At 41.9% G+C, this 15,586-nt stretch overlaps 1 protein-coding gene across 4 annotated transcripts in view; it reads right to left on the reverse strand.

Moving 5' to 3' along the window:
- CRACD (capping protein inhibiting regulator of actin dynamics) overlaps positions 1-15,586 on the reverse strand; it is a 108,725-nt gene that overhangs the window by 32,673 nt on the left and 60,466 nt on the right. For 2 of the 4 annotated variants that reach the window (XM_020584746.2, XM_020584745.2), the window contains one exon: positions 5,142-5,310. The exons of 1 other annotated variant lie outside the window; for it this stretch is intronic. Coding sequence is in view for 2 of the 3 variants with exons in the window: in XM_020584745.2 (XP_020440334.2) it covers positions 5,142-5,310 (169 nt within the window). In the remaining variant the exon portion in view is untranslated. Of the gene's footprint in view, positions 1-5,141; positions 5,311-7,139; positions 7,218-15,586 lie in introns of all 4 variants that reach the window. One more of the 4 variants, XM_020584741.2, reaches the window with a different exon arrangement.

A 15,586-nucleotide genomic window follows, 5' to 3' on the forward strand; every position in this document is an offset into this window, starting at 1 on the left:
AGGCTTGCTCTTGGCCCTGCCTTCTCAGCTATGGACCTGCAGCATGATCATGGATCCCCTCCTGCTGTGGGGTCCCCTTGGTGTCCTGCTTGCCTTCCCTAAGGGAGCGGCCCTGCCCTTGCTGCTGTCTGACAAGAAGGTAATCAGGTGAGACTACATAGTTCTCAACACATGAATTTTATGTAATCATTCACTAAGGTGCCTAATCTCAGAAAGTCTCAGCATTCACAGTAAAGAAAAGCATCAGCCTGGTTTCCAGTAATTCTGCAAGTGAATCCTAATGCAGCTTGAGGATGTGGATAATTCACCAGTTAGCACAAAAATATGCAGACTAGTGAAAGGAACAGGGCTCTAAATGGTCCAACTTTCACATTTGACCTGACAGTCCACCACATGTGACACTAATCTGCCAAACAGCAGCATATGTTTATGCAAAAATTGCTCTGAAATTTGGCAATATGTACAGAAAAGGAAGTGAAAATTCTACATTAGCCTTGGCAGGAAAAAGTGTTATATAGAAACTGCATTTAGTTGATAAGGAAGGAAAGGAAGAGGAAATAAGAAAGTACATTATACTACAGGTGACAACTCTGTTTTGTTCAGGAGCCCAGCCCTAGACCTCACCAGCTGCTGAAAATTACAATTGTCATACAGAATCTGGAAATGAAGGAAATTAAGTACATCATGATTAGGAGGGGGAGCGCAACAAAAACATCCAAAAGGGAGGAAAAGGAGAGGACAAGTGGGCAGTAAAACAGCCAAACCTTCCATGGAGAATACAGCAAGACAGCCTATGTGGTAGAAGTGAAGACCAGAGTGAAAACTCTTCTGGGATTACTGAGCTGAAAATGGAGCTGGTCATAGTCAGGGCTGAGGACAAAAGACAAGTTAAAAAGTAGAAACAGAGTAGCACCTGATATAAAATGTCAGTTCTGGCAGAGACACACTCTACTGAAGAACTCTTAGGTTCATATACGAATTACAGGCATCTTAGCACTCAAGTAGCAGCTGGAAAAACAAAAGGCAAGCTAAAGGCATTTACTGCAAATTTCTACTAAGTGATAAAATTGGAGCAAGTAGAAAAAAGTCCTAGACCACACACCTGAGAAGAAAGCTTCTGGAGCACAAAGACTTCAGCAAGCTCATAATAGAAGGGAGGAAGGCAAGAGCTGACGTGTCAAGAAAAGCTAAGGTCAACAGAAATACTGAGTGTGATGTTAGCCTTATGTTCAAGACACCAGGAACCACTTCAGGAAGGCTTCCCCCCACTCCTGTGCTCTGGCCATGTGCTACTGAGTACACATCAGAAATGGCCACTCAGAGCGTGGCTTTGGCTCCTATTTCTGTGCTACTCAGCTGCAATATAAATTACAAAAATGGGGAAACAACTTTAATTTTGCCAAAACCTGTAGTAAAATTTATTAAAAAAACCCATGCAAACAGAAAACTGCAGCCATAACCTTTTCTGTCCTGGAACATCCTTGGTTCCCACAACACACCTCATAACCCAGAAATAAGAAACTTTTTACAGGTGTATCCATGTCAGCTGACACAAGTAAGGAAAATCCAAGCTTGCTTTTTTTCTAAAATGAAATTTCTTACAAAGTCCACATGTTGCTTTGCTCTGGATGGGCTTGAAGAGATACTAGCTTAAGTCAGAGTTCTGATAGGATGAAGTCTTCAGGAGAAGGTGGACACCAAGAACCACAGCAACAAGGCACTTGCACTGGAGTCACAAAGGCACCCAAAGTGAGGCACTTAGAAAGGAAATTAGGAGACTGACAAATGCCAATTGCAGAAATACAGCTAATAAGCAGAAAGAAAAATACCCAGTGTATGAAAACTGGATGTGACAGAGAGAAAGTCTCTTGGGAGCTCTTTGAAACTCCAAGCGGGCAGATAGATCACTTTTTACCATTTGTCTAGATTGCTTCACACACAACTGCCCAATGCTGCAAGTAAAGGGATCCCATTTTGTGGAGAGGCACTGTCAAGCCACTGAAGTTTGCTCAGAGAGCCTTTCCTGGAAGATCAATGCTGTCACACTTGAATCCTGAACACCTGACAGGTCTAATTCCAGGTCCTTTGAAATACTGCATTCAGCCTAAGGAAAGGGACTCTACTGTACCCCCAATAAGGGAAAATTCATTCCCCACTGTGTCTGCACATCAAGCCAGAATGATGAACTTTTGTAGGGCACTGCACAGGTACCCTTTCAGGTATGTCCTCACAATACTTGCTCAGAAGTTGAGTATTTGTCAACTGTGACAAAAAACACAAATATAAAATCTTTTAAAGCGTCTAATCATGGCCTCAGAAAAGAAGCTTCTGGAGACTTCAGTGAAGTTCCACAAAGTTGTGGAGCTTTCTTGTAGTTGGTACTTCTATCTCCCAGCCCTTATGGTTACCACAGAAAGTTAATTAATACAGTTTTAACTTTGTAAACTCAGGAAGGGGAATATAAAAATGGGAAAAGGAATTCCAGTCTTTCACAAGGCAGAGCAAGAGAAACTGCAGCAAGAAACCTCCCACCTCGGTATTGCAAAACAACATAGATGAATAAAGAGGTTGAAGTGTGCATACATCAGGATACCAAGCAAGTTATTTGCATCTGATGAATCCAGGATGTAAGAAAGGATGGACAGGCAGATCTCTCAAGCTGCTTCCAACTCAGCTAGTCAATCTACACCATATGTAGATTACCTAAATTGCTCTGGGCATGTCTGCATCACCCAGTCAGCACAGTCTCCATTAGAGATTCAGGTGTTAGCTATAAGCAGGCTTGTAAGCCAATACAGTACTCAGTGAAATACTAGCTTAGGTCTTGGAAGCAATACAGATGTCTTCTTTAGCCTACACTCATTCATTTGCTTGTCTCCACCTTCCTGAAGCAGCTTCCTCCCTTAATATCTTTTCAAAACAACCACCTCCTCTCCCCAAAACAAAGCAAAACATCCACAGGACACATCTGCAGATAACAAATTCATGTACATTGCAGGCTGAGGAAGAAATATAGCTTATTAAAGGAATGGGAACATCCCTGAGCTTTTATTGCAAAATTTGAACTTTCATTAGGCTTTTGTTAATATACAGTTGTACATTCTTAAAGAATTTGAAGCAAATGATTTTACAAAACTCCTCAGGATTTTGCTTATGTAAATATACTACTTGTAATTTGTATTTGCTCTAGTCTATTTTTGTATGAATAGTGGAAGGTATGGCAATGGATTTACTGTTAGACAACTTGTAAACAGCTATGTGTATTATTTTAGTTAGACAGCCTATCTCTGCCTTCAATTCAGAAATGTTTGAAATTACAGTAAAGGCAAAAAAATGTAATGGATGGAAGACATGTTGAAAATAGACTGGGGTGGCAAAACTAAGCTCCCAAAACAATCTAATCCACTGCACTGAACATTTGTGATTGTTGTAAAATGAGTAACTTGGCAAACACTACCTGTAAACTGAAAATTATCATCAAATCCCACCTACATTTGCACCATGAAGCCTGACAGGAAAAACAGAGGTTTGACTGAGTATTTCTAGCAGGCTAAGAGCTTTCAGGAATCACATAAAGAAACATTCCACTTGAGATGAGACTTGGAACCCTTCACATTTACTAATGCCCTCTGATTTAAATTGTACAGTCTGATTTTCCCACCAGAGGCTAACATTTAATGCTTTTGTTACTCAGAAAAATGAAGAGGTTTAAAAATGCAAACACTTAACAGTCCCAAACAAGGTCTGCCACACCTCCATGTCACTGTTGAGGAGCAGGACAAGTTCCCATATCACTGTTTGTTTCTGGGTGCAGCACTGCACTTTCAGTTATGCCAAATGGGAAATCCCTGATAGTGGGATGACGCCCTTGAGTTTGCTCACGAGGGAAAAGGCACTAAAAACTCCTAGAGCTGCTTGGCATCGTGCACTCAGGTGACGCATCGCAGCAGTAGTCAGTCACACCTCCAGCTACAGGGTGGCTATGCTCAGTACTGATTTTCTGAAAAAGGTGAGATGACCAAAAGAGGTGTACAATATTACACTACAGAAACCAAAAGGAAACCTAATACTTAAGGAATTTCACAGAATGGAATAAAAAACCAGAAGCTAAAAAAATCTCCCAAATAAATAATTTTTAAAATCACATTTTCATAGGCACCATTAGAAATACTGTTCAGGGTGACGTTTCTGGTACATATCTCATTCTCGAGCAGAGGAATTTGGAATTCTTTTTTACCCTTTCAGATTTTTTGTTACACTTTCAGATACACTCCCCAGTGCAAACAGTTCCTTTTCTTCCAAAACAGCAGGCTTTGATGAGGAGTCAGCTAACCCCTCTGAGATGAGCAGTTGGGAAGTGAAATAAGTATTACTGACTCTGGTAGTTTGTGTATCTGGTCTTGGGGCTTTGTTGCTGTTGGGGTAAGTGGTTTTTTGTTCTGGTTTTGTTTGTTTGTTTGGGCTTGTTTGGTTTGGGGATTTTTTCTGTTCCTAGTTAGAGACTGCTGACTTGTTTACTCTTTACAGTTTCTTACTCCCAGCATCCCCACAGAAAATTCTCACGCTGTCTTTCTGTCATCCTCTGTTGTCACTGGAACATGGTCTGATTTTCAGGTGCCTCTCTCCCCTCTCTTCCTTCCTCTGCTCTACATTCAAATTGGTTGAAAATAAAAGCAGCCTGTTTGTTGACCCCAATTAAAATGCAAAAATTATTTGGGATAGAGTGAAAAAGGACATGTCTGTCCCAACCCAAAGATACCACCTTGCAGGGAAATGCATGCAATAAACTATCTATAACAGCCAGTTCAAGTTTCTCTTTACCCAGTTTTAAAAACAGGGATGCCATTAATACCTCTGCTCAGGTGTTCACCTGTTAAATCACAGAGCTGGATTCGAATTCATTTCTGCTTCCCCCTGGGATTTCTTATTTGCAGAGCAGCACACGTACCCCTTAAGTAGTGAGATTTTGAGGTCTAAAGCAGCAGGTGTCACATTCAGAGGAAAGAGGCACACGCTTCATAACAAGCAATGTACAAATTGCTGCCACTCAGCAGAGGGAGAATTTAAATTTACTGCCATTAGAGGCAGGGGGAACAAGGGCTGTGTGTGCAGGGGCTGGCAGCAGCCGCGGGTGCTCTTACCTCAGCGCGCTGCTCGGCTCGTCATCCGAGCAGAAGGTGCCATTGCAGATGTTGCCGAAGGAGTGGCTGGGCTTCAGTTTGGGTTCCTCGCAGTCTGAGGCGGGCTCTCTTTTCTTCCTCTTGCCGAAGAGCTTCTTGAAAGGCTGGAATTTGCCTGCCTTTTTCTTGTCTGCGGATGACAAGACAGAGCGGCGCGGGGCTGAGGACGCGGCGGGCGGGCGCGCACCGCGGCCGCAGGTTCAAAGGAGGAATGAGGCCAAAGAGCAAGGCTGCGGCCCCGAGCAGCCCGGAGCTCGCGGTGGAAATGCCGGGCTGCAACTTGCTGTGGACGCGTCACATTGACACAGCAAAGGCAAGAGCATTCAAACCTCTGCCCTTGGGCTTAAGGATCTGCATGGAGGTGCCAGTGCAGCCAAACATTTGGATGAACAGAAAAGATTCTTTTGCAAAGCCGGAGCGTAACACTGCAGTGTTTTTAGGTTTTATACCACAGTTTTGACCATTTTACCAAAACACAAACACTGCTTTGGTCACCCCACTTTGGAAGGTGCTGGGTCCTCTGCTTTTAATTGAAAGCAGCTGAATACAGACAGCTGTGTTTTAGTTACATGGCCTCATAACTAGACAAGTCAATTTACAAGTGAACAAAGAGAACAGGATCAATTTTTGTTGGTTTGCTACTGCGTTACTTCAATAAACATCCAGCTTTATATCAGCAAAGTCGATACATTTCCCTGACTTTTTTCCCCCAGGTAACTGAGGACAGAATCTGACCAAGCATTTCCTCCTTGAGACACTGAAATTTTCAAAGCTACACCAAAAAACGCACAGCAAAACCACAAAACATACATGAAGACAGGAACAGGAAATAAAAATGTTAACCAGGAAAAAAAGTAACCTTTTTTTCCATCAAAGACTGGAAAAAATAAAGGCAGCTTCAAACTACTATTTCCCCATCTATTAAAAAGAAGTACCATGACCTTCATGTTGACCACTGTCAAGAAAAGGTTAATTTCTCAGGGCTGGGATGAATCAGAGTATACATAAAACATAATTACTGTTAAAGCAATTTATTCCTCTTAGGTTTTACCTTAATTTTGCATTAAATCTACTTAAAACTAGCTAGTTGGGGTTTTGTTTGCTTTTTATAAAACCCCAGCATTTAGCCTCCTATCATAATCTAGTTTGAGAAGCATCATGTTATACTGGTGACAAATATTTTCATGAGCTAATTACATTCCTCTACATGCTTTTCTCACAGGCTGTGTGCACACACACTGCCTCAGCGTGCTCTACTCTTCTGTGGACTGGGACTCAGCAGAAAGAGCCAGTTTGGTTGCAAAGTACATGCAGGCACCTGTAGGAACATTTGACCAGGAAACCTGGAAAATCTTCTGTAGTGCAATAGCATTCTTTAATTCCACCTTAGGTTTTACACCCTACTCTGCTATACCTCAGCAGGGTAAAGCCACATCTGGGTAACACCCCTTTGTAGTCACTGGAGGAATAGCTGCAGGGTTTTCAGAGGGAGAAAATGTGCCCAACCATATTTTGATCTGTCTGCTTCTGGTGGTTAGTGGCTTCCAAACTAGCATAGTGCCAGAGAGCCTGAGTTGAACCCAGCACTCAAACTTACACACAGTTAATCTATCTGTTTCTGATGATGGATGAAGTAGAAAATCTACATTGAAATTACAAAGTCAAAGACACAAGAGACAGTAAATCTGCACTTCCTTTATAGATCCATAAGAACCTCACACAAATGTAATTCTTCTCCTTAGGCAGTCAAGATACACAGCATTTGTGCGACATCATTAAAACAACAGGGCATCCGAGTAGCAGCACAAGGATAAATAGCTGAATTATGAACCTCAAATTCAGGCCCAGTATCAGAATTTTCCAGTCCAGAATCACTGACTCACAATAAGCAGATGAGAAAAACAACAACTGGAACAGCAGTTTTACCAGTGTAGAAAAAAATGGGATATGGAAGATTACCTGTCTCCCAGCTCTGCTTTCCAAAAGCTGACCAACTCGCATCTCCAGCCAGACCAATTGCTTGCTGCTCAATTCTGACTTTAGATATATATATAGAACGTATTTATATATAATAGAATATATCCTTATATGAAACCACTAACAGACAGGCAGGCGATCATGCAGAGAAAGAGAGAAATTATTGCTCTTGGACACAGCGCTCTGACGCTTTACGCACTTCAGAAACTGACTGCATAAATCATATGCTAGAGCATACAGGACAGAAAGCATCGGTATCAGACACAAGACTGGGTGAAAGAGCTATTTGTCCACAGTTCCCACCTTGCCTGCTTCCTCAGCTTTCTTCGAAAGGGAACGCTGCATGACACCAATTTTGCTGGTTAATGTAATTTACTGCATAAATCAATAATACTACAACCTTTTTTAAAAAAGGTTCTCACTGTGTCATTCATCCACATTACTCTTGTCCTCTTCTCTTTTGGAGATCTTCAGATACAACTGTGAATTGCCTCATTGACTCTAAATCTACTGTACTGATTCACCAACTATGAATCTAGTGCTGAACAAACGTAACAGGTCAACACAGCTTTCATTTCATCAAAATGGGTGAAAACCAACACACTTATCTGCAGCCAAGATCTGCTTTCCTCCACATGATTTAACATGTCCCTTAGCTGTTTCTTTGCTCCACACCCATCATCACAGTTGTCACATTACTAAGCATGAATTCTTTAAATCAGGCTTTGTGACTCATTCCAAAGCGAAAGAACACCCTGCCCTGCACAGGCAGCACATGCTGTTCCCCATCCTGCCAGGTTCCTAAGGAGGGAATGCCTGACCGCTAAAACAAAGTCTGTTTATGTAAATTTTTCACAAGATGTTATGGAGGAAGATGTGGGATGATATTACAGGGTAAAATGCTTCCTGTAACAGTAAAACAAGTACAAAAAGTATTCCAAACATCAGCAATGCAGCAGACAATTCTCTGCACAAAAGCCTTTTGAGTCTATAATTCTCAAACACAACTCATCCCTTCTGGCCATCTCTACTGCTGAGAGAAAAAAAATGGGATAGGAAAGGAGGAGAGTTGGGACATTCAATGGTGTCAACTTGCAACAAGGACAATTGCTGGGAGAACCAGGAAACAAGTCAGCTTACATGTGCCATTTTCTTCTCTCCTTAATCATTTTAATGGAATCCTACCGATCCAGCCCCAGCAGACCAGGGGAAATAAGCACTTAAACCTTTTTTCCTGTCTGTGTGACAAGTGTATCTTGTTCAAATCACTGTAAACAGTTAACAGTAAATCAGTTTTGAATCACAGAATAACATAAGGTGTGAAGGCGACAGATAAACAAGGTTGGATACACTAGCTAGGATAACACAGCACATATGGTCGGCGCTCCCTTCTCAGCTACCAGAAGAGTAGCAGAGCAGATGAGAATAATCTTTAACCTGTCATATAATTTGTCATCTGCACAAAGACATGCAGTGCCTAACACAGAACCAGTTAAAGCAGAGAGCATTGGCATCGTGTAGGCAGCACATGGTGCCTCTGCTCCCGATGACAGAGGGGAGCAGCTTCTCCTCTCGCAGTCTCTCTTTTGTGCTCTCCAAGAAAGAAGAAGGTGGGTGCAATGGGCTTTATTGCCAGTAAATCAGGCGCAGCCTTTGGACTCCAGCTGGCAAAGTCTTATCGACATGCCAGCTGAAAATTCCCTGTAAGATAGCTTGCAGTTAAACTGCTCAAATATTACCCAATTCCTTTGGGATTCCTAGGCTGTGACACCTTTCAAAAATGGCACAGAATCCTCAACACAAGCACGGGCCAAACAAAGACCTAACTACCCTGTTATGGAAGGAAGAGATTTAAATTAGTGGAAAGAGAGTGAGCAGTGTATCCCAGTCAACAGGCAGGGGTGAGGCCACTGGATGGGACAGAGGAGATGCCAATGACTCTAGAAATATCTGAAAAACAATTTTCAAGCAAAGCAAACTTAACATGAGAAACAGAAAGACGCATATAATCATAGAAGAGACACCTAAATATTTAACAAGGTGTTGGGTCCTTGCAGCTTTTCCTATTTCCTGCAGTGCTGGGGGCACTCACAGCAGTGTGGGTGAGGAAACCTGAAGGGCAAGTCCTCTCTGAGCAGAGCTGCCCAAGCATATGCATCAGCTGGTGAGTAGAAAGATGATCGTTGAGGAGAAAAATAAATAGAAGCAGGATTCATAGTGTTGATACGAATTTTAAGTTATTGTGACCAAGATTTTTCAAGCATCAGTTTTGAAATGGAATTTCCAAAGATTTCACAGAATTTTTTTGCTCATTATATGAAATCACTACATGTCTATGACACTTCTCATAGTATGAGATATTGCACAGGAGCTGTCTTCAAAATAAGGTGTTCTTTGTTAGTGAATTTAATGGCTATAAAATATTGTGTAATAAGCTAGATTAATGAGAATATGAATTATTAAATTGAATAGACATTTTGCTAATGAATTTAGGGACTGAAAATCCATATGGATGTAGCATTAGGAACTGCGTGGCAGAGAGAGGACAAGTGGGTTGTTGGGCTGCAGGCACAGTACAGCAGCCGAGGTGGAAAAGGGGACTACAAGATGTTGTTAAGAGGGTAAGTTGACTGACATAATTGCATCTCTACAACAGAAAAAGGCTGATATGATATGCATTGCCAGTATCACTGTTTTAAAACCCACCTTGATTTCAAGCTAATGGTATGCTTATTGATGCTCTTTTTAAAATAACTCAGGATGTATCCACTACAATAAGCACTGCCCTGTTGAGCCCTGGGTTGGCTGTGCATCTGCACAAATTTCTTTGCGTTGCAGGTCCCCACCAAAAAAGCCGCCCTCCTTCCCCCTTGCTCAGTCTGTTCTAACAGGGCATAGAGCTTCTCTGGGCAAACTGGGATTGGCAGTTTCTTCCAGCTTTCCCACCTACTCCACATCTCAGTACATCCATTTCTGTGGCTCCCCAGAGATGCTCGTTTTTGCTGATAAATTTCCAGCAGTCCCTGGAGAGATGTTTCCACTCCTCCAGGAAAGGGAAATAAATTGTTTGGGAGCAAGGAGAAAAGAGTGGACTTAGCTCTGCTTAACCATATTCCCATGTTTTAAAATGGGTGTGAGCTCCTGTTGGGGAAGATGAAACAGAAAAGCATTGTAACCTACAAGCTCCCATACCTGTAGTGGCTCATCTGATTTCACAGGGAAAATTGGTTTTTGGACATTATCTGCTTTCATGACCTGCCCTCAATCCATTGCCTTCTCTTCCATAGGTAGCTGGAGTTGATAGATGGACACAGTCCAGATATACAAAGCAGGCACAAACACCAAAGAATCCAAGGAAACACTTAAGAGAATACACAGGGAATAAAGATTGGCATGGAAAAAAAGACTGATGCTCAGATTCAATAATGTAACTTCCCAGAAATTACATTTCCAGGGTTCAACTCTGTGAGGCATTTAGTGATAGCATATAACAGCCATAAAGCTGACAGTATGCAGTAGTCCCATGCTGACAGAGATAGTATCAGCTGACATAACATCAATACCTAAGAAACACTAAATGAAAACAAGATTGAGAGGTATCGAAGGTGTCAAATTGGTGTAGCCATAATGGTCTAATGAACCACCCAGGCACAGCAAAGGAAACATAGTGGGCCATTGCTTGCCTGTTTTTCCAAGAGTATCAAGTAATCCTACAAGAGATACTATTTCTTGCAAACCTTGTCCCAGAGAGGATGAGGTATTCTTGGATTACCTGATATAAACTAGTAATACTACCTAAAGTATCCATAACACAGCAAGAAGGAATCTTACTTTCCAGAAACATCTATTTTCCCTTGCCACCTGCAGAAGCAAAAACATTTCCACAAACAACAGCCCATTTTGTGATTTTTCTTCCTCCCAAAGACTGTATCTTCCACAGAAACCACATGTAGCTGAGACAGTCAGCTGTTAGGAGACATGAATTAATCATCATAGTAGAGTCTATTAATGTTCAAACACCATATAATATTCTTTATCATCCAGAGCAAGGAAAGAGCTGTTTCAACACTTCTCTTGATATGACAAGGAAATACTCTCTTGAAGGCAAAAGGACTTAACCTCCACTGCATGGGGTTTGGCACAGTGGTCTTTACAAGCAACAAAGAAATATGAATGGAGAGGAGGAGTAAAGAAAATTTTAAAAATGTTTAGATAACATTAAGCAGAAGAACTAGAGCTATGTAAATATCCACTTCTTCAGTCTTATTTACTATGGCAAAAGTCTCACTTTCCTTCATTTCTGAGCTCCTGTTTCCTTCTTTTCCCCATCTTTTAATTATAGTCTTCCCAGCCAGTCTTTGTATTTCTGTGCCATCTGTTTTCATCAAGCATCACAATGAGTGGTCCTAGAGGTCAGAAAGCCTCATTCACCCAATCCTTTGTTTTAATACCGACATTCTGGCTTCTTAATCCACCCCACTGCTATCGCTGGGCAGCACCTTTGGGACAGAGAAGACACTGCCCTCCAAAAAACACAACCAAACTTGGAGCAGTTTGGTCACTTCAGGAATGTGTGAGGTCGTCTGGGGATAGCAGAGACTCCCAGTGGGAAGTATGAGAAAATCAGTATAAACTTCAGGAGCAAACCCTACTGCAGTGAAGGAGTTTCCTTCTTCCATGGGAAAGCCCCAGTTACAGGCTACACAGGGAGTAGCCAGGAGGTGTAAAAAGAACTGGGATGCACATCCTGGGGACAGTAAGAATGAGTGGTGGAGTTCATACATATGAGCACATTTGAGAAAGGGTTAAGTAAATGCAATATATGTTATCGAGGTGCTGGGCTGCATTGCAGAACATACCCGATAAGATAAAACCTGCTTATTATAGCTCTGGGTGATGCATGTGAGACTTTTAGAAAGAAAGAGACCGCAACAGCTTCTGATTCACCAACAAAATATTATGTAACAGAAGGGAGAAAGCTTTGTTTTGCTAGGGCAAGACTTATTAACTCAAGTTATTAATGATGGGAGACCCTTTTGGTGTGCTGGGTTTTATCTGAGGTTTCCAGAGCTGCATTAAACACTTGATGTCAATGCAATAAGGAGATGTTCAAACCATTATTTCCTTCTCAGAGAAAAAAATTGTAAAACATGGGAGTCCCTCAGCAGGTTAATTTCTTCCATGGGAAAATTCCTGATTGAAAGCATTTAAAACCTGAAGTCTTGGCCACAGTGCATGTGAAAAGATAAACCTCCCCAAGGCAAAACTATTTCCCTGAGGCCCCGTGGCAGAGCAGTCCAAAGTCCAAGGACCATGTGTGCTGGACAAACAGCTCCCACTGCCCCTCCCCAGCTGCCAGAGGTCATTTAGACCTCCTCAAGGCTGGCACAGGCTGCTGACAGACCAGGATCCTACACTCAAATCGCAATTTCTAAGATCATTCTTGCAAGGGGTTGTGTTACATGAACAGTTCTTCACACCCCTCCAGCTCTAGAATAAGTCCTATATTACACTGGTGTACGTTTTTAGATCCATACCACTTCCAGTTTTTCACTGGTGAGAGAAGGAGCATTTCATCCTCACAGAAACTACTGCCTTACCATTAAAAGTGTTAATTTTAATGAAGAGAGCATGAAACTCATAGACCAAACCTCTTCAGTGACAAGGCAGAAGTGCTGCCAGCATGCTGCTGAGCTCTACTGATAGGAAACAGTCAAGAAGTATCCCAGCCTCAGAGGACAGTCAGAGTGCTATGCCAGAAAGTCTGGATGGCTGGAGGACTGGGATAACAGAAATGAGCTGAAGTATTATGTACCTACTCATTCCTTTAGAGCCTGTTGCTGAGATGTCCCAGATCAGCTAGAAATGGATGAGAAGACAGGTGTGACCACTCCAGCTGATCATAAGATAATTATAAGGCAGCACAGTGGTACTGCTGCAAAAGTTAGATGTCCTCCTATGGAAAGGGCTTCGGGGAGTTGCAGGGGTTACTACCCGAGCAAGGGGCTGGAGAGCCAACTGACTAATAAATCAAGGCTGTAAAAAAGCAGGTACAATTTTTTCCTTTTTTTTTTTTTTTAAGGGAAACAACAATCTTATACATTACTGAGTCTCTTCAGTGTCACATAAAGGCAGTATTATTGAATAAAAATTTCATGCCATGGTGCAAAACCAAATGCATTAATTCTGCTTTTAATGCTTAACAAAAACTGAGACCAGTACAGACATAGATATTATGAGTGATTTTTTTCATTTTTGCACAGTTTTAGTTTAACTATTTTGTAATGACAAACATATATTAATTTTAAATTTGCAATTCAGATGAACTGTTAGAATATTTTAGATAGGTCAGATTAAATGAAGAGAGTCAAATTTTCGTTTTATGAATTTACCTAGTCCCAAGTCATAAGAGATGTTAGCAGGTTTTCTTGAAATTATCAATATACCTTTAGAATTAGAGCAGCTCCATGATGAAGACAAAATACATTTTAAAAAGTCCCATCATAGTTCTACATGTAACTCTGAGTGGAGGGGGAGGGAGATTAGGAGAAGGGGAAACCCCAACAATTACTTTATGCCTGTGTGTTGTCTTTTAAAGTTCTGAGAATTATAAAGTGATATAGAACACACAAAAGTAAAAGGGGTCTTATTCTAAGCAAATTATTAACTACTCCATCAGACATATTAATTTAATAAGTTCTTCAATAAATTTTATAAGGCTAAAGCTGAACAGAAGGCAGTAAATCCACCTCCCCTCCCCAGATTTAGGGAATTAAATTGTCAGGACCATCTCTAATTTTTGCAGTGAATCACAAGACCCTCTTATTTGAGCAACCCGAAAGGCAAGCTAAATCTGACCTCAGGCTGAATGTGTCTAAAAGAACTAAAACACTTGTGCTGATTTCACAGAATTAAATCATGCTGTTGTGGATTCCAGCTGGGTAGCAAAATACAGAAAATAAACTGTATCTTAAGAAAAGAGGTGCACAAACCATAGCAATCACAAATTCTCCAGCAGGCTTTGGTAAAAAGCAAAGATCAAAGTCAATGCTTGAATGGCAAAAACAACAGTGAAGAGGAGCAGGGAGCTGGGAAGAATTCCTTTTTGTTAAGTGTTTGGGGTCTCTTTACTTCTGGAGAAAGCCAAACCTCAACTTCCCTCTTCTGTTGGGCAAGGTAGTCAGAAGGAATCATGGCACTCATTCCTCATGCTGACATATCCCCAAAATATTATAGGGAAGAACTTTAGTCAGCAGCACAGGGGCTGGAGAACCTGCTCTGTGTTCCTCTCCAAAGCCTGGAAACGCTGTGCTCCCACATGGAGCCACCACTGCTCCTGGAGCTGTGCAAAGCTGTGGCATGAGGACACCTTTACCTCCTCACTACTCCCCTCGTGCCTTCCTGCTGCACGCTTCCCTTTCCCAAGCACCCTGACAAGCTCACTTGCTCCTTCTGACAAACAAATCCTCTGATAGTGACATCAGTTGTGGGCAGAATAAGATTTGGGGCATTTGTCTTGAGTGTGGGAAATTGATTATTTAGCAAACATCTGGATTTTCATTGTCTGAGCAGCTTTCATTGCATGCACAGGCACAGATTATCATGCTCCTCAGGAAGAGCAGGCACTACACTGAGATGTTCTCCATGTTGTTCAGGGACAAGATTTGCCTCCTGGGCATGTTAGCAGGAGAGGATAGTCAGCTACTCACATGTAGCCTGCAACTCCTCGTGTCCCTCTTGCATCTCCAGCATCACAGCCACACTTGGCACTGCACAGAGAACAGCACCATGCTGCACTTCCACCTCTCCTGCTGTTATTCCAGTCTGCACTGGATCACCCTTTTGAGCACCAGGGTTAGATGGCCATTTCCAATTTTTTTCCAAAACTGCTGATATAGACCACTATCGGCTGAAGGAAGAAATTGGTGCCTTAGTATTGCCTGGAATGCTATCAAAAGGAAAGCTCCACCTGAGCCAGCACTTAACCAACACTTAACCACAGCAATTTCAGACACAAGATTTTGCACAGTTAAACAGACCATGGAGATAAAACTGATCACCACTATGAATCACTAATTATACATGCACTGTACACACCTAACCTAGTTGCTCCTTATCCATCGCCTGTTCCCATACAGTGAGCAGGCAACGGGCTGAGGCAAAAAGACAAATCTCAAACAACTTTTCCACGGAAAGAGCAGATCAAAAACAGGACCAGGAACATGTAGCTGCTTTCCCACATCCACACCAGAGCCCTCAGCCTGGGTTGTCTTCCCCACACAGGCCAAGCACAGACAAAAGATGCGCGTGAGACATTTTTGTGATAGGAAGAGGACTGTAAATCTTCATGTTGAAGTTCTGGCAATTTTCTCAAGTACTAGATCTGCTTTAGAAAAGGAGCTTAGAATTGACTCAATTCCTCATCTTGT

This window comes from Corvus cornix, chromosome 4, assembly GCF_000738735.6.
Source record: "Corvus cornix cornix isolate S_Up_H32 chromosome 4, ASM73873v5, whole genome shotgun sequence".
Classification (NCBI taxonomy): Eukaryota; Metazoa; Chordata; class Aves; order Passeriformes; family Corvidae; genus Corvus; species Corvus cornix.